Raw genomic sequence first — 24,867 nt, forward strand, 5'->3', positions numbered from 1 at the left:
CGCACACTTTTTTGGCCTTACCTCAAATCGACTTACGTAAATTGCGTATAGTCTATTTTCAATGGGACTTGCATAGCGCCGGTATTACAAGTCTGTCCTGGGAGGCCAAAAAGTGAGGGGTAGACCCTCTCCTGTCAAGATTCCTACCGCATTTTAAAGTCAGTAGTTATGAGTTTTACACTACAAAACCGTAGCATAAAACTCATAACTAAAGTGCTAAAAAGTACACTAACACCCATAAACTACCTATTAACCTCTAAACCGAGGCCCTCCCACTTTGCAAACACTAAAATAAAATTATTAACCCCTAATCTGCCGCTCCGCAAATCGCCGCCACTAGAATAAACATATTAACCCCTAAACCGCCATACGGAATGGTGTCCCTTAGATTCCGATTGGGTGATAGAATTCTATCAGCCAATCGGAATTAAGGTAGAAAAAATCCTATTGGCTGATGCAATCAGCCAATAGGATTGAGCTTGCATTCTATTGGCTGTTCCAATCAGCCAATAGAATGCAAGCTCAATCCTATTGGCTGATTGGATTAGCCAATAGGATTGAACTTCAATCCTATTGGCTGATTGCATCAACCAATAGGATTTCTTCTACCTTAATTCTTAATTCCGATTGGCTGATAGAATTCTATCAGCCAATCGGAATCTAAGGGACGCCATCTTGGATGACGTCATATAAAGGAACCTTCATTCAATAAGAAGACTCCGGATGAAGAGGATGCTCTGCGTCAGATGTCTTGAAGATGGAGCCGCTCCGAGTCGGATGGATAGAAGATAGAAGATGCCGTCTGGATGAAGACTTCTGCCCGTCTGGAGGACCACTTCTCCCAGCTTGGATGAAGACTTCTCCCGGCTTTGTTGAGGACTTCGGCCAGGTTGGATGAAGACTTCTGCCGCTTCCTTGAGGATGGATGTCCGGTCTTCAGAACAGTAAGTCGATCTTCAGGGGGTTAGTGTTTTTTTTAAGGGTGTATTGGGTGGGTTTATTTTTTAGCTAAGGGCTTTGGGCTGCAATAGAGCTAAATGCCCTTTTCAGGGCAATGGGTAGCTTAGGTTTTTTTAGTTAGGCTTTTATTTGGGGGGTTTGGTTGTGTGGGTGGTGGGTTTTACTGTTGGGGGGGTTGTTTGTATTATTTTTTTTTTACAGGTAAAAGATCTGATTTATTTGGGGCAATGCCCCACAAAAGGCCCTTTTAAGGGCAATTTGTAGTTTATTGTAGGCTAGGGGGGTTTATTATTTTGTAGGGTTTTTTTTTTATTTTGATAGGGCTATTAGATTAGGTGTAATTAGTTTAACTATCTTGTAATTTGTTTTTTATTTTCTGTAATTTAGTGTTTGTTTTTTTGTGTGATTTAGCTAATTTAATTTATTTAATTGTATTTAATGTAGGGAATTTATTTAATTGTAATGTAGTGTTAGGTGTTAGTGTAACTTAGGTTAGGTTTTATTTTACAAGTCAATTTGTATTTATTTTAGCTAGGTAGTTATTAAATAGTTAATAACTATTAGTAACTATTCTACCTAGTTAAAATAAATACAAACTTGCCTGTAAAATAAAAATAAACCCTAAGCTAGCTACAATGTAACTATTAGTTATATTGTAGCTAACTTAGGGTTTATTTTATAGGTAAGTATTTAGTTTTAAATAGGAATAATTTAGTTAATGATAGTAATTTTATTTAGATTATTTTAAATTATATTTAAGTTAGATTTAGGGGTTAATAAATTTAGAATAGTGGCAGCGACGTTGGGGGCGGCAGATTAGGGGTTAATAAATGTAGGTAGGTCACGGCGACGTTGGGGGAGGGAGATTAGGGGTTAATAAATATAATGTAGGTGTCGGCGATGTTTGGGGCAGCAGATTATGGGTTCATAAGTATAATGTAGGTGGCGGCAGTGTCCGGAGCAGCAGATTAGGGGTTAATAAGAATAATGTAGGTGTCGACAATGTCGGGGGCGGCAGATTAGAGGTTAATAAGTGTAAGATTAGGGGTTGTTTAGACTCGGGGCTCATGTTAGGGTGATAGGTGTAAACATAACTTTAGTTTCCCCATAGGAATCAATGGGGCTGCGTTACTGAGTTATACGCTGCTTTTTAGCATGTGTTTCCTATGGGGAAATCGTGCACGAGCACGCACAACCAACTCACCGCTGACTTAAGCAGCGCTGGTATTGGAGTGAAGTGTGGAGCAAAATTTTGCTCTACGCTCACTTTTTGTCTTAACGCCGGGTTTGTAAAAACCTGTAATACCAGCACTGTATGTAAGTGAGCGGTGAGAATAAACTGCTCATTAGCACCGCACAGCTCCTAACGCAAAACTCGTAATCTAGCCGAATGTTTGCTATTATTGTGTTAAATGTTTATTACTTAAAAAATATTTGTTGTATTTATCATCAGTACCGGTCTCCTTTTTTCCTTCCATGTGGAGGTGGAGGAGTACTATTTAGCGCTATTGTCCTTCCATTCTACTGGCTGCACAAAACAGTGTAGATGTTATTTCCTTCTACACACACATAAACAGGTAGATTCTAATGAAACAAAAATGGTACTTTTTTTATTTAAAGGGATTTTGTAGGTAATTTAGGATTTTTCAAAGTGGTTAAATATAAATATGAAGCATCAATAAAAGTTATACTTCCAACTATTATGTGCATTCATCAAGCAACAAGCTCAAGTATATGCATATCTGTGTGTGTATTTATGTATGCCTGTGTATGCATATTAATATATATATATATATATATATATAAATTCATTAAAATGATGGTGGAGATAAAAGCATGAGCGAAAAGCCTGAGATGTTGTATATCTAATTTGCATACTGTACCCAGAATCCTCTGGTGCATTGGTAACAATGTATTTGGAGTTTTTTAGGGTGAAGGCAAGCGGGGATACTTGCCTAGATGTGCTAATTTGCCTATGCAATAATTTCTATTAATATATGTGTGTATGTATTTACACGCACATACATATGTGTGTGTGTGTGTGTGTGTGTGTATATATATATATATATATATAATATATATATATATATATATATATATATATATATATATATATACACAGATAAACATTTATTTATTTTGAGTTATTCTGCCCAATGTATACCCTAGGAAATATCTTGGCCACAAAATATAGTTCTGCGTTTACTGTGACATGATATGAAGAATTGAGACTTGTGTAATATGCAGTGTAAATATATATATATATATATATTTATATACTGTATATATATATATATATATACACACGCATACACATATACATATAAATACACACATATTAACTATAAGTTTGCCATTTTGTAAGTACAAGACTAAATCAGGAGGTAGATAAATGAATATGTTATTAAACTGTGAGGAACATTTAAAAACACAAGATTTCAGAATTATAACTAATTAGAGAATTAGTTTAAATATAAAGGTTGTTAACTGCAGTTGATTGCTATCTGTGACTGTAAGTATCCTTACCATGCAATTATGTGCTCTTAGCTGAAACCTCCACACCCATGCAAAACTCTTTTATTCAATGGCAATTTTCTTTTTTTTCTCTTTTTTTTTATTAAGTAATATGTTCTTCTGGAAAAACATATGTAAAATATGTAAAAATGCTGAGCCAGATGGACCTATGTCTCCTGTTATGCAACTATTAGGAAATGATAAAGCCCCTTTATGTTTTGCAGTTCTCAGCAATCTGTCCCTCTCTCCAGTAAGCAATCCTTTTACTAGCAAACAGTCATTAACAGGGAATATTTAAATAGGATGTCAATTTCTAATATTGCTTCTTCAGCATTAGGCTAACCATGCTTAGCACAGATACTTCATGCTTACTATATTGTACTGTAATCCTTTATCTCTCTAGAGACCTTGTTATTCTGGGGGGGGGGGGGGGGGGGGGGTTATATGCCAGACATTCTGCATAAGATTCACTAACAGCTCTTTCCTGCCTCTCCCATTGCACTCATTTCTGTTTTATTCTATAGAACACGTTCAATACAGAATAAATAAATATGTGAGCTTTTGAGAACAAGCTGGGAAGTATACACGTTATTTGTGCAGATTTTGTTCTAGTGAAATACATTGCAATATTACCTTTAAAATGTATGAAGAGGCATTTACTTGATGTTTGGTCGTTGTTTAAATTTTGGAACTAATTAAAAAAAAGCTTCTCTAGTGGAATAGACTAGTCATAAACTTCAAATATTTAAAGGGAGATGAAACCTACATTTTTTCTTTTGTGATTCAGACAAAACATGCAGTTTTAAACAACTTTCTAATTTACTTTTATTATCAATTTTTCTTTGTACTCTTGGTATCTTTAGTTGAAGAGCAGGCACATAAGCTTAGGAGCTAGCCAATTTCGAGAGCACAGTTTTACAAGAATGTTATCCATTTGCAAGAACACTAGATGGTAGCACTATTTCCTTCCACGTAGTACTCCAGACTCTACCCTAGGTATCTCTTCAACAAAGAATATAGAAGTAAATTGGAAACTTTTTTTTTATTCTATAATCTCTCTGAATCAGAAAAAAATATAATTTTGGGGTTTCATATCCATTATATCTAAATGTAACACAATGCAAATTCGCGACAGCAGCTTATTCCTTGGAAGCTCTATTCATGGTTAGAGATGGGCGAATGTTTCGCAACATTCGAAAAATGAAACAAATTTTTTAACATGTTGTTTACATAACATTCTTGAGGGCCCGTGTTTCTGGCGAGCCTGCAGACTCACCAGAAACACCAGTTATGAAGCAGCTCCATAACCTGTCCGTCTGCTCTGAGCAGGCGGACAGACATCACCACAATTCAACCCGATCAAGTACGATTGGGTTGATTGAAAACCCCCTGCTGGCGGCTGATTGGCCGCGAGTCTGCAGGGGGCGGCGTGGCACCAGCATCTCACAAGAGCTGCTGGTGCAATGCTGAATACGGAGAGCGTATTGCTCTCCGCATTCAGCGAGGTCTGTCAGACCTGATCCGCACTGTCGGATCAGGTCAGACAGACCTTTGTTAAATAGGCCCCTATGTATCTGCTGATTTTTTAAATAGTCTATCCAAAACAGATCATATGCATGAAACAAGTGTGTGTATAGAAACTTTTTATTTATAAAATTCAGAGTTTGTAGAATGAGACTCAAATCTAGTCAGTCTCACTGTTTAGAACCTAGGGCGCGATCCGATATTCAGCGTCGCCCGCAAATGCTGGCGACGCTGAATTTTGTGCTGGTTTGGTATCCTATATACGGCGTAACCTAGAAGTTACGCTCGTATATTTCTGCCGTCGCCCGTAGTTTTTTGGGCCATAGGCAGGTATACCAAACCAGCGCAGTTTGGTATCCAATATACAGCGTAAGGACTTACGTGGCGAAAATGGAGAAATCTTACTCCATTTTCACCTTGCCACAAAAAGCAGCCGTAGTAAGCCTTACGCTGTCTATTGGAGCCCCGTAACTCCCTAAACTAGCTACAAAATAAACATAACACCTAACGCATGCACAATGTCTATCTACCTGTCAACCGTGATCTGCTAAATAAAACCTAACACCTAACACATGCGCAATGTCTATCTACGTGTCAACCGCGATCCCCTGCCGCAATCCCTAATAAAATATTTAACCCCTAAACCACTGCTCCCGGACCCCGCCGCCACCTACATTAACTACCCCCTAATGTGATCCCCCTACCCCGCCGCCACCTATATTAAATTAATTAACCCCTAATTTAATCCCCCTACCCCGCCGCCAGCTATATTAAATTATTTAACCCCTAAAATACTAAACTATCCCTACCACTAAACCTAAGTCTAACCCTACAAATAGCCCTGAAAAGGGCTTTTTGCGTGGCATTACCCCAAAGTAAACTGCTCTATTGCCAGCCCTTAAAAGGGCTTTTCGCGGGTCATGCCCCAAAGAAAACTGCTCTTTTACCAGCCCTTAAAAGGGCTTTTGGCGGGGCTTTGTCACAAAGTAAACTGCTCTTTTAGATCTAATCTAACTCCCCCTACACCGCCGCCACCTATAATAAATGTATTAACCCCTAATCTAATCCCCCTACACCACCGCCACCTATATTAAACACATTAACCCCTAATCTAATCCCCCTACACCGCCGCCAGCTATATTAACTATATTAACCCTAATTATATTAGAGTTAATATAGTTAATATAGTTATTATATTATATATATTAACTATATTAACCCTAATTATATTAGGGTTAATATAGTTAATATCGTTATTATATTATATATATATTAAGTATAATAACCCTATCTAACTCTAACATCCCTAACTAAACTCTGATTAAAATAAATCTAATATTAATATTATTAATTAAAATATTCCTATTTAAATCTAAATACTTACCTATAAAATAAACTCTAAGATAGCTACAATGTAATTAATAATTACATTGTAGCTATTTTAGGGTTTATATTTATTTTACAGGTAACTTGGTATTTATTTTAACTAGGTACAATAGCTATTAAATATTTAATAACTATTTAATAGCTACCTAGTTAAAATAATTACCAATTTACCTGTAAAATAAATCCTAACCTAAGTTACAAATACACCTACACTATCAATAAATTAAATAAACTACAAATATCTAACTAAAATACAATTAAATAAACTAAACTAAATTACAAAAAAAAAACAATCACTAAATTACAAAAAATAAAAAAAGATTACAAGATTTTTAAGCTAATTACACCTATTCTAAGCCCCCTAATAAAATAATAAAGCCCCCCAAAATAAAAAAAAAATCCCTACCCTATTCTAAATTAAAAAAATTAGCTCTTTTACCTTACCAGCCCTTAAAAGGGCCTTTTGCGGGGCATGCCCCAAAGAAAACTGCTCTTTTGCCTGAAAAAAAAAAACACAATACCACCCCCCAACATTAGAACCCACCACCCACATACCCCTAATCTAACCCAAACCCCCCTTACATAAACCTAACACTACCCCCCTGAAGATCTCCCTACCTTGTATTCACCCAGCCGGGCAGAACTCTTCATCCGATCCAGGCGATGTCTTCAATCAAGCGGCAAAGAAGTCTTCTTCCACCCGGGTGATGTCTTCAATCAAGCGGCAGAGAGTCTTCTTCCATCAGGTGATGTCTTCAAGCAAAGCGGCATCTTCAATCTTTCTTCGCTCCTCCGCCGTGGAGCATCCATCCGGCACGACGACTTCCCGACGAATGAGGTTCCTTTAAATGATGTCATCCAAGATGGCGTCCGTCGAATTCCGATTGGCTGATAGGATTCTATCAGCCAATCGGAATTAAGGTAGAAAAATCTGATTGGCTGATTGAATCAGCCAATCAGATTCAAGTTCAATCCGATTGGCTGATTGGTTCAGCCAATCGGATTGAACTTGAATCAGATTCAAGTTCAATCCGATTGGCTGATTGATTCAATCAGCCAATCAGATTTTTCTACCTTAATTCCGATTGGCTGATAGAATCCTATCAGCCAATCGGAATTCGACGGACGCCATCTTGGATGACGTCATTTAAAGGAACCTCATTCGTCGGGAAGTCGTCATGCCGGATGGATGCTCCGTGGCGGAGGAGCGAAGAAAGAAGATTGAAGATGCCGCTTTGCTTGAAGACATCACCGGATGGAAGAAGACTCTCTGCCGCTTGCTTGAAGACATCGCCGGATGGAATAAGACTCTCTGCCGCTTGATTGAAGACATTGCCCGGATGGAAGAAGACTTCTTTGCCGCTTGATTGAAGACATCGCCCGGATCGGATGAAGAGTTCTGCCCGGCTGGGTGAATACAAGGTAGGGAGATCTTCAGGGGGGTAGTGTTAGGTTTATTTAAGGGGGGTTTGGGTTAGATTAGGGGTATGTGGGTGGTGGGTTGTAATGTTGGGGGGTGGTAGTGTGTTGTTTTTTTCAGGCAAAAGAGCAGTTTTCTTTGGGGCATGCCCCGCAAAAGGCCCTTTTAAGGGCTGGTAAGGTAAAAGAGCTAACTTTTTTTAATTTAGAATAGGGTAGGGATTTTTTTTTATTTTGGGGGGCTTTATTATTTTATTAGGGGGCTTAGAATAGGTGTAATTAGCTTAAAAATCTTGTAATCTTTTTTATTTTTTATAATTTAGTGTTTGTTTTTTTTGTAATTTAGTTTAGTTTATTTAATTGTATTTTAGTTAGATATTTGTAGTTTATTTAATTTATTGATAGTGCAGGTGTATTTGTAACTTAGGTTAGGATTTATTTTACAGGTTATGTTATCCATTTGCAAGAACACTAGATGGTAGCACTATTTCCTTCCACGTAGTACTCCAGACTCTACCCTAGGTATCTCTTCAACAAAGAATATAGAAGTAAATTGGAAACTTTTTTTTTATTCTATAATCTCTCTGAATCAGAAAAAAATATAATTTTGGGGTTTCATATCCATTATATCTAAATGTAACACAATGCAAATTCGCGACAGCAGCTTATTCCTTGGAAGCTCTATTCATGGTTAGAGATGGGCGAATGTTTCGCAACATTCGAAAAATGAAACAAATTTTTTAACATGTTGTTTACATAACATTCTTGAGGGCCCGTGTTTCTGGCGAGCCTGCAGACTCACCAGAAACACCAGTTATGAAGCAGCTCCATAACCTGTCCGTCTGCTCTGAGCAGGCGGACAGACATCACCACAATTCAACCCGATCAAGTACGATTGGGTTGATTGAAAACCCCCTGCTGGCGGCTGATTGGCCGCGAGTCTGCAGGGGGCGGCGTGGCACCAGCATCTCACAAGAGCTGCTGGTGCAATGCTGAATACGGAGAGCGTATTGCTCTCCGCATTCAGCGAGGTCTGTCAGACCTGATCCGCACTGTCGGATCAGGTCAGACAGACCTTTGTTAAATAGGCCCCTATGTATCTGCTGATTTTTTAAATAGTCTATCCAAAACAGATCATATGCATGAAACAAGTGTGTGTATAGAAACTTTTTATTTATAAAATTCAGAGTTTGTAGAATGAGACTCAAATCTAGTCAGTCTCACTGTTTAGAACCTAGGGCGCGATCCGATATTCAGCGTCGCCCGCAAATGCTGGCGACGCTGAATTTTGTGCTGGTTTGGTATCCTATATACGGCGTAACCTAGAAGTTACGCTCGTATATTTCTGCCGTCGCCCGTAGTTTTTTGGGCCATAGGCAGGTATACCAAACCAGCGCAGTTTGGTATCCAATATACAGCGTAAGGACTTACGTGGCGAAAATGGAGAAATCTTACTCCATTTTCACCTTGCCACAAAAAGCAGCCGTAGTAAGCCTTACGCTGTCTATTGGAGCCCCGTAACTCCCTAAACTAGCTACAAAATAAACATAACACCTAACGCATGCACAATGTCTATCTACCTGTCAACCGTGATCTGCTAAATAAAACCTAACACCTAACACATGCGCAATGTCTATCTACGTGTCAACCGCGATCCCCTGCCGCAATCCCTAATAAAATATTTAACCCCTAAACCACTGCTCCCGGACCCCGCCGCCACCTACATTAACTACCCCCTAATGTGATCCCCCTACCCCGCCGCCACCTATATTAAATTAATTAACCCCTAATTTAATCCCCCTACCCCGCCGCCAGCTATATTAAATTATTTAACCCCTAAAATACTAAACTATCCATACCACTAAACCTAAGTCTAACCCTACAAATAGCCCTGAAAAGGGCTTTTTGCGTGGCATTACCCCAAAGTAAACTGCTCTATTGCCAGCCCTTAAAAGGGCTTTTCGCGGGTCATGCCCCAAAGAAAACTGCTCTTTTACCAGCCCTTAAAAGGGATTTTGGCGGGGCTTTGTCACAAAGTAAACTGCTCTTTTAGATCTAATCTAACTCCCCCTACACCGCCGCCACCTATAATAAATGTATTAACCCCTAATCTAATCCCCCTACACCACCGCCACCTATATTAAACACATTAACCCCTAATCTAATCCCCCTACACCGCCGCCAGCTATATTAACTATATTAACCCTAATTATATTAGAGTTAATATAGTTAATATAGTTATTATATTATATATATTAACTATATTAACCCTAATTATATTAGGGTTAATATAGTTAATATCGTTATTATATTATATATATATTAAGTATAATAACCCTATCTAACTCTAACATCCCTAACTAAACTCTGATTAAAATAAATCTAATATTAATATTATTAATTAAAATATTCCTATTTAAATCTAAATACTTACCTATAAAATAAACTCTAAGATAGCTACAATGTAATTAATAATTACATTGTAGCTATTTTAGGGTTTATATTTATTTTACAGGTAACTTGGTATTTATTTTAACTAGGTACAATAGCTATTAAATATTTAATAACTATTTAATAGCTACCTAGTTAAAATAATTACCAATTTACCTGTAAAATAAATCCTAACCTAAGTTACAAATACACCTACACTATCAATAAATTAAATAAACTACAAATATCTAACTAAAATACAATTAAATAAACTAAACTAAATTACAAAAAAAAAACAATCACTAAATTACAAAAAATAAAAAAAGATTACAAGATTTTTAAGCTAATTACACCTATTCTAAGCCCCCTAATAAAATAATAAAGCCCCCCAAAATAAAAAAAAAATCCCTACCCTATTCTAAATTAAAAAAATTAGCTCTTTTACCTTACCAGCCCTTAAAAGGGCCTTTTGCGGGGCATGCCCCAAAGAAAACTGCTCTTTTGCCTGAAAAAAAAAAACACAATACCACCCCCCGACATTAGAACCCACCACCCACATACCCCTAATCTAACCCAAACCCCCCTTACATAAACCTAACACTACCCCCCTGAAGATCTCCCTACCTTGTATTCACCCAGCCGGGCAGAACTCTTCATCCGATCCAGGCGATGTCTTCAATCAAGCGGCAAAGAAGTCTTCTTCCACCCGGGTGATGTCTTCAATCAAGCGGCAGAGAGTCTTCTTCCATCAGGTGATGTCTTCAAGCAAAGCGGCATCTTCAATCTTTCTTCGCTCCTCCGCCGTGGAGCATCCATCCGGCACGACGACTTCCCGACGAATGAGGTTCCTTTAAATGATGTCATCCAAGATGGCGTCCGTCGAATTCCGATTGGCTGATAGGATTCTATCAGCCAATCGGAATTAAGGTAGAAAAATCTGATTGGCTGATTGAATCAGCCAATCAGATTCAAGTTCAATCCGATTGGCTGATTGGTTCAGCCAATCGGATTGAACTTGAATCAGATTCAAGTTCAATCCGATTGGCTGATTGATTCAATCAGCCAATCAGATTTTTCTACCTTAATTCCGATTGGCTGATAGAATCCTATCAGCCAATCGGAATTCGACGGACGCCATCTTGGATGACGTCATTTAAAGGAACCTCATTCGTCGGGAAGTCGTCATGCCGGATGGATGCTCCGTGGCGGAGGAGCGAAGAAAGAAGATTGAAGATGCCGCTTTGCTTGAAGACATCACCGGATGGAAGAAGACTCTCTGCCGCTTGCTTGAAGACATCGCCGGATGGAATAAGACTCTCTGCCGCTTGATTGAAGACATTGCCCGGATGGAAGAAGACTTCTTTGCCGCTTGATTGAAGACATCGCCCGGATCGGATGAAGAGTTCTGCCCGGCTGGGTGAATACAAGGTAGGGAGATCTTCAGGGGGGTAGTGTTAGGTTTATTTAAGGGGGGTTTGGGTTAGATTAGGGGTATGTGGGTGGTGGGTTGTAATGTTGGGGGGTGGTAGTGTGTTGTTTTTTTCAGGCAAAAGAGCAGTTTTCTTTGGGGCATGCCCCGCAAAAGGCCCTTTTAAGGGCTGGTAAGGTAAAAGAGCTAACTTTTTTTAATTTAGAATAGGGTAGGGATTTTTTTTTATTTTGGGGGGCTTTATTATTTTATTAGGGGGCTTAGAATAGGTGTAATTAGCTTAAAAATCTTGTAATCTTTTTTATTTTTTATAATTTAGTGTTTGTTTTTTTTGTAATTTAGTTTAGTTTATTTAATTGTATTTTAGTTAGATATTTGTAGTTTATTTAATTTATTGATAGTGCAGGTGTATTTGTAACTTAGGTTAGGATTTATTTTACAGGTAAATTGGTAATTATTTTAACTAGGTAGCTATTAAATAGTTATTAACTATTTAATAGCTATTGTACCTAGTTAAAATAAATACCAAGTTACCTGTAAAATAAATATAAACCCTAAAATAGCTACAATGTAATTATTAATTACACTGTAGCTATCTTAGGGTTTATTTTATAGGTAAGTATTTAGATTTAAATAGGAATATTTTAATTAATAATATTAATATTAGATTTATTTTAATAAGAGTTTAGTTAGGGATGTTAGAGTTAGATAGGGTTATTAACCCTAATATAATTAGGGTTAATATAGTTAATATATATAATATAATAACTATATTAACTATATTAACCCTAATATAATTAGGGTTAATATAGTTAATATAGCTGGCGGCGGTGTAGGGGGATTAGATTAGGGGTTAATGTGTTTAATATAGGTGGCGGCGGTGTAGGGGGATTAGATTAGGGGTTAATACATTTATTATAGGTGGCGGCGGTGTAGGGGGATTTAGATTAGATGCAAAAGAGCAGTTTACTTTGTGACAAAGCCCCACCAAAAGCCCTTTTAAGGGCTGGTAAAAGAGCAGTTTTCTTTGGGGCATTCCCCGCAAAAAGCCCTTTTAAGGGCTGGCAATAGAGCAGTTTACTTTGGGGTAATGCCACGCAAAAAGCCCTTTTCAGGGCTATTTGTAGGGTTAGACTTAGGTTTAGTGGTAGGGATAGTTTAGTATTTTAGGGGTTAAATAATTTAATATAGCTGGCGGCGGGGTAGGGGGATTAGATTAGGGGTTAATTAATTTAATATAGGTGGCGGCGGGGTAGGGGGATTAGATTAGGGGTTAAATAATTTAATATAGGTGGCGGCGTGGTAGGTGGATTAAATTAGGGGTTAATAATTTTAAAATAGATGGCGGCAGGGTAGGGGCTCACTTTAGGGGGTAGGTAAGGTAGATGGCGACGGGGTAGGGGCTCACATTAGGGGGTTATAGATTTAATATAGCTGGCGGCGAGGTCCGGGAGCAGCGGCTTAGGGGTTAATAACTTTATTAGGTGGCGGCGGGGTCCGGGAGCGGCGGTTTAGGGGTTAATACATTTTTTATTGTTAGGATAGTGAGGGGGGATAGCGGATACAGGGTTAGACGTGTCGGGCTATGTTTAGGAGGCGTGTTAGACAGTACAGGTGATTTCATACTTTAGTCAGGTTTTGTAGGCGCCGGCAGTTTCTAAAGTGCCGTAAGTCACTGGCGACTCCAGAAATTTGTACTTACGCAGATTTCTGGACATCGCTGGTTTATCAGACTTACGGCACTTTAGCATCTGACGGCGCCGTATATAGGATAGCTCGAGTTGCGAGCTGAAACTGCGGGCGGCGGGGGTTCCCTCGCTTGCGCCGCAAACTACGCTGCATATCGGATCGGGCCCCAAGTCAATAACTGTCCCTACTAGTGGCGTGTTAACAGTTACATGCAAGCGAAAAGGGGTTTATTGCATGTGTTTGTGAGCGTCAGGTTTAGCACTTGTATTAGAAGTTGAAAGTAAACGTGATCGCTTGAGCACAATTGCGAATTACACTAGAATGATTACCGCATCCTTAGAGCTCTGGTTAACTGTTTATCAAAACAAAAAAGTGTCACGAATTACATAAAAAATACTTTACAAAGTACAGTTACACTCATATAACACTATCTAATCACAATTATTCAAAAACAAACTGCACAAAAAAGTTATAAGGGCTCAAAGATATGAGGTCTCAATGTTAGAAAAGAAGGCAGGCAAAGGGCTTTAACATAGAGATACATACATATACATGTCTAAATATGTATATTTATGTGTACATATGTATTTATATGTTTATATGTGTATATATGTATTTATATGTTTATATGTGTATATATGTATTTATATGTTTATATGTGTATATATGTATTTATATGTTTATATGTGTATATATGTATTTATATGTTTATATGCGTATATATGTATTTATATGTTTATATGTGTATATATGTATTTATATGTTTATATGTGTATATATGTATTTATATGTTTATATGTGTATATTTGAATTTACGGCAATCTGCCGAAACGCGTAAGCCCGTGTGCTGCGCTTTCCTCTCTTCAAATGTGGCAGGCTGTCACAACTCTTTAAAGTCTATTTTTAATTTTTTTGGAAATAAAATATTGCTTTTTATATATACGGAGTGTGGAACCGAATTTTTCTTCATGATTAAATATATATACACACATACATATAAACACATAAATACATATGTACACATATATAGACATATATACAAGTGCATTGAAGCCCTTTGAAGTTAAGTAGATGAAAACATGCAAAAGCATAATTATGCAATATTCATATTTAATAAAGTGTTATACTGTGTATTTACTTAAATATTTCACATTTCAATGTTCAGCACATATCAGAATATGTTCTGTGCATTTATAAATATATATTCATATGTATCTGTATATATCTATTCCTATATAAAATCATGTATTTATATATATGTATATATTGTCCCAAAATACCATCAGATATATGTAGAAATATGTATTTAAGAATAAATAGAACATATTCTGCTATGTGAAGAACATTGGAATGTGAAATATTAATATTTTCATGTCGGGTTAGCGCACTTGAGACTATGGGGTCGATTTACTAAAGTGCGGACGGACATGATACGATGTAGCGTATCATGTCCGCTGCACATCGATAAATGCCGACAGCATACGCTGTCAGCATTTATCAATGCACAAGCAGTTCTGGTGAACAGCTTGTGCAATGCCGCCCCTGCAGATTCGTGGCCAATCAGCGGCTAGCAGGGGGTGTCAATCAGCCCGATCGTATAGGATTGGGCAGATTGAAGACTGCAGCCTCCCAGTCTTTAGACCGCTGCTTCATAACTACTGTTTCCGGCGAGCCTGAAGGCTCTCGGGGAAAAAGGGGCATCAAGCTCCATTCGGAGCTTGATAATTCGGCCCCTATGTGTTCGGGTTTGCGCATGAGTAGAGTGTTAGGTTTTCCCCCACTTCTTTTGCTCCCTTGAATTCTATAGGGGATTACATTATCGCGCAGGTGATATCCAAAGAATACAATGAGGACAAAGTAAAACTGGAAACTTGTACACTCTCTCTAAAACACGTACGAAAAAAAAAATTGTTTCATGACCTTTTTAACTACAATTTTAAAGGAATTAAAAAGTTGAACTTTGTATGACAAATAAATAACTTATATAGTACAAAAACAATTTATTTACACAGGCTTTTAATTATATTGGTTTTCACTTTAAAAGCATCAAGCTCCACATAACATAGCCAATAGAAAGTACTGAATTGTAATTATTAACTAACTACATAGCTGATTAAATGTCATTATTTAAACTAATCTTTGAATACCAACTCACCCTTGCGGTAAAATCCACTGCAGCACCTCGGTTTAGTAACAATGTAGCCACATTTATATTTCCGTAGTGGGCCGCTATGTGAAGTGGGGTAAAACCGCTCTGTAAAAAATATATAATAAAATTAAACAAACATGATTTGATGGATCAAGCATTCTTTGTAGAACAATTAGTATAAGCATTATTAGGAGAAAATGCAATGAAACAAAATAAAAACATTAGTACCACATATCTCTGATCAATACTTCTGACTTTGCAACATTTGTCCGAGGACTGAGTGTTTAGAGCGACAGTAAAGACCTTGAGATTAGTATATAACATTTTTGTTATAATGAAACTACTTTGCAATGTATTTTCATTATTTATTTTGCACCCTTTTCATTTAATCTAGCTCTGAAAATAGAGCATTTTCTAATACACAGAACTTGAAATGCGCCCTGTTGAGTTTTCAAGGCAAACTCTGCTACATATCTGTCCCAAATTGGCTTTAACTGATAACAACTGCAAATAAATGCATTTTATGATAACTTTATGACCGTGGATAGCCTGTAGTCTGCTGAGTAAAGCCCAGATTGGCTCCTTGGAATAAGGCAAATGGTGGGTATAGTTTGGCTACTGAAAAATAATTACAATAAAAAAGGATGTTAATTTGTTTTAAAAATGTTAAGACTTGGCTATGGTATACTTTAACAGAAATGTCTTGCAATTACAAGGGGTTTACTGTCCTTATAAAGGATAGTAAACCCAATTTTTTTTCCATGATTCAGATAGAGCAGTCATTTTAAGCAACTTTCTAATTTACTCCTATTGTCAATTTTTCTTCAATCTCTTGGTATCTTTATTTGAAAAAGTAGGAATGTAAGCTAATGAGCCGGCCCATTTTTGGTTCAGCACCCTGGCTAGCGCTGGCTGATTAGTAGCTACATTTAGCCACCAATAAGCAAGTACAACCCAGGTTCTGAACCAAAAATGGGCCGGCACTTAAGCTTACATTCCTGCTTTTTCAAATAAAGATACAAAGAGAAGGAAGAAACATTGATAATTGGAGTAAATTGGAAATTTGCTTAAAATTGCCAGATCTATCTCAATCACGAAAGTTTAATTTGGACTTCAGTGTCCCTTTAAAGAAAAGAGTTCAACTTCTACAGTTGAAGCTGAAGAACAGAAGTACTACATTAGACCATGTTTTCCGATGAACAATTTATTGATGATATACACAATTCCAAACCATAAAGTACTTTGTATTTTAAGATATCTTATAAAATGTTATTCAAAGTGAGAATAAAATCATAGGAAATAAGCAATAACTTATGTGTCACTTTGCAATCTAAAGCCCTTTTGTTGCATTTTAATGTAGCTGATAAAATTGTTTGATTAAACATACAAATAGTTAACCAAACTGAAAATTACATATCAACACAGTCTTCTTTTAATTCCAACCATTGATATCAGTAACTAGGGATGGGCGAATGTGTTTATATCCGAATTCGAATGTTAGAACGAATGTTATTGTAGAAATTCGATTTACATAATAGAATGTTGAGAAGAACGAATATTCTTAAAAATTCGATTTTCAAATGTTATTTACAGTTTTCGAATGTCACATTCGAATTCAAATGTCACATTCGAATTCGAATGTTACATTCGAATATCACATTTGAATTCGAATATTACATTTATAAAACACAATTGTAGACTAGAAACACTATTTTGAATGTCACATTCAAATCGAATATCACGTTTGAATTGAATGTCACATTTGAATGCGAATATTACATTTATAAAACACAGTATTAGACTAGAAATACTATTTCAAATTAGAATGTCACATTCAAATCGAATATCACATTCAAATCGAATATCACATTTAAAACACAGTATTAGACTAGAAATACTATTTCAAATTCGAATGTGACATTCAAATTCGAATGTAGCATTCAAATTCGAATATTACATTTATTAAACACAGTTGTAGACTAGAATACTATTTCAAATTTGAATGTCACATTCGAATTCGAATAATACATTTCGAAATTGAATGAATACATAGCTAAACATTCTATTATTCGAACGAATATTTTTGAATTTTATTGAAAAATTCGAAAATGAAAATTCGAAAATAGAATGTTAGAATGTTATATAAACATTTGAAATTCGATTCGAACGAACGGATGTATCAAAATTCGTTTTAAATTTCAAATTTTTAGAAACATTTTCCCATCCCTATCAGTAACTGAATATTGTATATATCGCTTGCTGGATTCCTGATTTGCTTTTTTTCTAGTTGTTAGTTGACTAATACATTTTCCTTATCACCTTGTTAGTCATACCTTGATATATTTTTTTTTAATGTTTTAAACCTGGTGCAAAATAATTATGTACAGTGGTACAAGCAATCACTGCAGTTAGACTTTGTGACCTAAATGTTCCATCTCAAGGGCATGCACTTCAGAACGGTATCACACTGTGAGGAATCTAGGACAGTCTGCATTTACTAAGTAGTATTTATAGCTACTTTGCAACAGGGATGAAAAAATACTCAAGCAAAACAAATGGAACTGTCTGTATCACTGCATTGGCAACAGTGTTCCTGTAAGTCAATATTGACTGCATGAAAATAAATTATGGACATATTGTGGACTCTTAGATGTCTCTAAGAAAAACAGTACTGTTACTGGAACCAGGGACCTCCTGGCAATGGAACCTGGAACCTTTTTAGGCGATTCTGGTTTGGACAAACATCAACATGAATTGATTCTAGTTCTGTATCAGTTCAGTTTACATTATTTAATGTCCAAACCAAATCTCCTGTAAGGAGTCAGATCCAGATCTTTTTACTTTAAAGGGACAGTCAACACCAAAATTGTTATTGTTTAAAAAGATAGATAACGCCTTTACTACCTACTCTCCAGCTTTGTACAACCAACATTGCTATATTAATATAATTTATAACATTTAAACCTCTAAATGTGTTCCCGTTTCTAAGCCACTACAGACAGCCTCTTATCACATGCTTTTGTATTAGCTTTTCACAACAGGAGACTGCTAGTTCATGTGGGCCATATAGATAACATTGTGCTCCTGCTCGTGAGTTGTGCACAACACAGCACTAATTGGCTTAAATTAAAGTTAATAGATAATAAATAAATAGCCATGTGATCAGGGGTCTGTAAAAAGAGGCTTAGATACAAGGTAATCACAGAGGTTAAAAGTATATTAAAACCATGTTGGCTGTGCAAAACTGGGGAATGGGTAATAAAGGGATTATCTATCTTTTTAAACAAAAAATATTTTGGAGTTGACTGTCCCTTTAAAAACATAATTTATGCTTACCTGATAAATGTATTTCTCTTGTAGTGTATCCAGTCCACGGATCATCCATTACTTGTGGGATATTCTCCTTCCCAACAGGAAGTTGCAAGAGGATCACCCACAGCAGAGCTGCTATATAGCTCCTCCCCTCACTGCCATATCCAGTCATTCGACCGAAACAAGCCGAGAAAGGAGAAACCATAGGGTGCAGTGGTGACTGTAGTTTAATTAAATTTTAGACCTGCCTTAAAAGGACAGGGCGGGCCGTGGACTGGATACACTACAAGAGAAATAAATTTATCAGGTAAGCATAAATTATGTTTTCTCTTGTTAAGTGTATCCAGTCCACGGATCATCCATTACTTGTGGGATACCAATACCAAAGCTAAAGTACACGGATGATGGGAGGGACAAGGCAGGAACTTAAACGGAAGGAACCACTGCCTGTAGAACCTTTCTCCCAAAAACAGCCTCCGAAGAAGCAAAAGTATAAAATTTGTAAAATTTGGAAAAGGTATGAAGCGAAGACCAAGTCGCAGCCTTGCAAATCTGTTCAACAGAAGCCTCATTTTTAAAGGCCCAGGTGGAAGCCACAGCTCTAGTGGAATGAGCTGTAATCCTTTCAGGGGGCTGCTGTCCAGCAGTCTCATAGGCTAGACGGATTATACTCCGAAGCCAAAAAGAAAGAGAGGTTGCCGAGGCCTTTTGACCTCTCCTCTGTCCAGAGTAAACAACAAACAGGTTAGATGTTTGACGAAAATCTTTAGTAGCTTGTAAGTAAAACTTCAAGGCACGGACTACGTCTAGATTATGCAAAAGACGTTCCTTCTTTGAAGAAGGATTAGGACATAATGATGGAACAACAATCTCTTGATTGATATTCTTGTTAGAAACCACCTTGGGTAAAAACCCAGGTTTTGTACGCAGAACTACTTTATCTGAATGAAAGATCAGATAAGGAGAATCACAATGTAAGGCAGATAACTCAGAGACTCTTCGAGCCGAGGAAATAGCCATCAGAAAAAGAACTTTAAGAACCAAGTTTAAGCTCCATGGAGGAGCAACAGGTTTAAACACAGGCTTAATTCTAACTAAAGCCTGACAAAATGCCTGAACGTCTGGAACATCTGCCAGATGCTTGTGTAAAAGAATAGACAGAGCAGAAATCTGTCCCTTTAAAGAACTAGCTGATAATCCTTTGTCCAAACCCTCTTGGAGGAAGGACAATATCCTAGGAATCCTAACCCTACTCCATGAGTAATTCTTGGATTCACACCAATGAAGATATTTACGCCATATCTTGTGATAGATTTTCCTGGTGACAGGATTAAGGTATCAATGACTGACTCGGAGAAGCCACGCTTTGATAGAATCAAGCGTTCAATCTCCATGCAGTCAGTCTCAGAGAAATTAGATTCAGATGATTGAAAGGACCTTGTATGAGAAGGTCTTGTCTCAGAGGCAGAGTCCATGGTGGAAAGGATGACATGTCCACTAGGTCTGCATACCAGGTCCTGCGTGGCCACGCAGGCGCTATCAGAATCACTGATGCCCTCTCCTGTCTGATTTTGGCAATCAGTCGAGGGAGCAGAGGAAACGGTGGAAACACATAAGCCAGGTTGAAGAACCAAGGAGCTTCTAGAACATCTATCAGCGTCGCTTCTGGGTCCCTGGACCTGGATCCGTAACAAGGAAGCTTGGCGTTCTGGCGAGACGCCATGAGATCCAGTTCTGGTTTGCCCCAACGATGAACCAATTGAGCAAACACCTCCGGATGGAGTTCCCACTCCCCCGGATGAAAAGTCTGAAGACTTAGAAAATCCGCCTCCCAGTTCTCTACACCTGGGATATGGATTGCTGTTAGGTGGCAAGAGTGAGACTCTGAAAAAACAAAAAGAAACAGAAGCGCCCACCGCATCTAAGTGCAGATTATATATGTAATTTATTATAAACAAAATTAACAAGAATAACACTCACAATGTAAAAAATGAATACAAGCCTTGTATAAAAACTTTGATGTAGTTCCTGGTTTCGTTGTGTATCGCTCCAATCCTTCCAAGATGGAGACTCCGCGTCTCGACTGAACAGGGGGGGTGTGTGCCGCTGGGCCAATCCGGTGCGTCCTTGGCTAGGGGCTGGAACACTACGGATGGTAGCGTGTTGCTGCGTAAAGCCGTCCCCGATAGTGACACAGACCTCCTTCAAGATGAATTTGATGTTCGGCCGTGGTAATCTATGTCCTTATGTAGTGCCAGAACACGCTGGAAATAATAAATGTTAGGTCCTCAGCCCACTTAGTGTTTGCGTGTAGGTATACAAGCACTAATAGTGGCCTCACAGGCACCCTATATTGCACACTATGTGTGCTTGCTGGAATGAAATGCAAATGTAATAACAGCAGGTTATAGTAATATCGATCCTCAGCCCACTTAGTGTTTTAACGATTTAAAGTGACAAACACTAACAGTGGCCTCACAGGAACAGATTAAGGCACACAATGTATGCCCAGCGAATTATCTTGGAGACTCCTAACATCGCTAGGGAACTCCTGGTTCCCCCTTGATGGTTGATGTAAGCCACAGTCGTGATGTTGTCCTCAGGGTTGCTAACTGAGGCCAAGCTAGAAGAGCATTGAATATTGCTCTTAACTCCAGAATATTTATTGGGAGGAGTTTCTCCTCCTGAGTCCACAATCCCTGAGCCTTCAGGGAGTTCCAGACTGCACCCCAAAATAGAAGGCTGGCATCTGTTGTTACAATCGTCCAATCTGGTCTGCGAAAGGTCATACCCTTGGACAGGTGGACCCGAGATAACCACCAGAGAAGAGAATCTCTGGTTTCCTGATCCAGATTTAGTAGAGGGGACAAATCTGTGTAATCCCCATTCCACTGACTGAGCATGCATAATTGCAGTGGTCTGAGATGCAGGCGAGCAAATGGCACTATGTCCATTGCCGCTACCATTAAGCCGATTACCTCCATGCACTGAGCCACCGCAAGGCTTGGAGTGGAGTGAAGAACACGGCAAGCATTTAGAAGTTTTGATAACCTGGACTCCATCAGGTAAATTTTCATTTCTACAGAATCTATAAGAGTCCCTAGGAAGGAAACCCTTGTGAGAGGAGATAGAGAACTCTTTTCTTCATTTACTTTCCACCCATGCGACCTCAGAAATGCCAGAACTATCTCTGTATGAGACTTGGCAATTTGAAAGCTTGACGCCTGTATCAGGATGTTGTCTAGATAAGGAGCTACCGCTATGCCTCGCGGTCTTAGAACCGCCAGAAGAGAGCCCAGAACCTTTGTAAAAATTCTTGGGGCTGTAGCCAACCCGAAGGGAAGAGCTACAAATTGGTAATGCCTGTCTAGAAAGGCAAATCTCAGGAACCGATGATGATTCTTGTGAATCGGAATGTGAAGGTAGGCATCCTTTAAGTCCACTGTGGTCATGTACTGACCCTCTTGGATCATGGGTAAGATGGTTCGAATAGTTTCCATCTTGAATGATGGAACTCTGAGGAATTTGTTTAAGATCTTTAGATCCAAAATTTGTCTGAAGGTTCCCTCTTTTTTGGGAACCAAAAACAGATTTGAATAAAAACCCTGTCCTTGTTCCGTCCGCGGAACTGGATGGATCACTCCCATTACTAGGAGGTCTTGCACGCAGTGTAGGAATGCCTCTTTCTTTATCTGGTTTGCAGATGATCCTGAAAGGTGAAATCTCCCCTGTGGAGGAGAAGCTTTGAAGTCCAGAAGATATCCCTGAGATATGATCTCCAACGCCCAGGGATCCTGAACATCTCTTGCCCACGCCTGGGCGAAGAGAGAAAGTCTGCCCCCTACTAGATCCGTTGCCGGATAGGGGGCCGTTTCTTCATGCTGTCTTGGAGGACACAGCAGGCTTTCTGGCCTGCTTGCCCTTGTTCCAGGACTGGTTAGATTTCCAGGCCTGCTTGGATTGAGCAAAAGTTCCCTCTTGTTTTGAAGCAGAGGAAGTTGATGCTGAACCTGCCTTGAAATTTCGAAAGGCACGAAAATTAGACTGTTTGGCCCTTGATTTGGCCCTGTCCTGAGGAAGGGTATGACCCTTACCTCCAGTAATGTCAGCAATAATTTCTTTCAAACCAGGCCCGAATAAGGTCTGCCCCTTGAAAGGAATGTTGAGTAATTTAGACTTTGAAGTCACGTCAGCTGACCAGGATTTAAGCCATAGCGCCCTACGCGCCTGGATGGCGAATCCGGAATTCTTAGCCGTTAGTTTAGTCAAATGAACAATGGCATCAGAAACAAATGAGTTAGCTAGCTTAAGTGTTCTAAGCTTGTCAATGATTTCAGTCAATGGAGCTGTATGGATGGCCTCTTCCAGGGCCTCAAACCAGAATGCCGCCGCAGCAGTGACAGGCGCAATGCATGCAAGGGGCTGTAAAATAAAACCTTGTTGAATAAACATTTTCTTAAGGTAACCCTCTAATTTTTTATCCATTGGATCTGAAAAAGCACAACTGTCCTCAACCGGGATAGTGGTACGCTTTGCTAAAATAGAAACTGCTCCCTCCACCTTAGGGACCGTCTGCCATAAGTCCCGTGTAGTGGCGTCTATGGGAAACATTTTTCTAAATATAGGAGGGGGGAAAACGGCACACCGGGTCTATCCCACTCCTTACTAATAATTTCTGTAAACCTTTTAGGTATTGGAAAAACATCAGTACACACCGGCACTGCATAGTATTTATCCAGTCTACACAATTTCTCTCGCACTGCAATTGTGTCACAGTCATTCAGAGCAGCTAACACCTCCCCAAGCAATACACGGAGGTTCTCAAGCTTAAATTTAAAATTAGAAATCTCAGAATCAGGTTTCCCCGAGTCAGAGATGTCACTCGTCCTCAGGTTCTGCATATTGTGACGCAGTATCAGACATGGCTCTTACAGCATCTACGCGCTCTGTATCTCGTCTTACCCCAGAGCTATCGCGCTTGCCTCTTAATTCAGGCAATCTGGCTAATACCGCTGACAGGGTATTATCCATGATCGCAGCCATGTCCTGCAAAGTAATCGCTATGGGCGTCCCTGATGTACTTGGCGCCATATTAGCGTGCGTCCCTTGAGCGGGAGGCAAAGGGTCCGACACGTGGGGAGAGTTAGTCAGCATAACTTCCCTCTCGACAGAACCCTCTGGTGACAATTCTTTTATAGATAAAGACTGATCTTTACTGTTTAAGGTGAAATCAATACATTTAGTACACATTCTCCTATGGGGCTCCACCATGGCTTTTAAACATAATGAACAAGTAGTTTCCTCTGTGTCAGACATGTTTGTACAGACTAGCAATGAGACTAGCAAGCTTGGAAAACACTTTAAAACAAGTTAACAAGCAATATAAAAAACGTTACTGTGCCTTTAAGAAAAACAAATTTTGTCAAAATTTGAAATAACAGTGAAAAAAGGCAGTTACACTAACGAAATTTTTACAGTGTATGTAACAAGTTAGCAGAGCATTGCACCCACTTGCAAATGAAAAAAATAAATGAAAAAAACATTTTTAAAACTAGTCACAACAACTGCCACAGGTCTACTGTGGTTGTTACCCTCCTCAAACCCGACTTTTGAAGCCAGAGGGAAGCTGAGTGTCTCTGTCTGTAATTTTAGCAGTGCAGAAAAGCGCTAAAATAGGCCCCTCCCACTCATATTACAACAGTGGAAAGCCTCTGGAAACTGTTTCTAGGCAAAAATCAAGCCAGCCATGTGGAAAAAACTAGGCCCCAATAAGTTTTATCACCAAGCATATATAAAAACGATTAAACATGCCAGTAAACGTTTTATATTGCACTTTTATAAGAGTATGTATCTCTGGTAATAAGCCTGATACCAGTCGCTATTAAATCACTGTATTTAGGCTTAACTTACATTAATCCGGTATCAGCAGCATTTTTCTAGCAAATTCCATCCCTAGAAATATGTTAACTGCACATACCTTATTGCAGGATAACCTGCACGCCATTCCCCCTCTGAAGTCACCTCACCCCTCAGAATATGTGAGAACGGCAGTGGA

General features: G+C 38.5%; 1 protein-coding gene across 5 annotated transcripts in view; it reads right to left on the minus strand.

The window, feature by feature from the left end:
- The window catches only part of ANK3 (ankyrin 3), a 1,320,989-nt gene that overhangs the window by 423,276 nt on the left and 872,846 nt on the right, over positions 1-24,867 (minus strand). For all 5 annotated transcript variants that reach the window (XM_053692249.1, XM_053692250.1, XM_053692246.1 and 2 more), the window contains exon 8: positions 15,507-15,605. In XM_053692249.1, the coding sequence (XP_053548224.1) occupies positions 15,507-15,605 (99 nt within the window). The remainder of the gene's footprint in view (positions 1-15,506; positions 15,606-24,867) is intronic.

This window comes from Bombina bombina, chromosome 9 (genome assembly GCF_027579735.1).
Source record: "Bombina bombina isolate aBomBom1 chromosome 9, aBomBom1.pri, whole genome shotgun sequence".
NCBI lineage: Eukaryota > Metazoa > Chordata > Amphibia > Anura > Bombinatoridae > Bombina > Bombina bombina.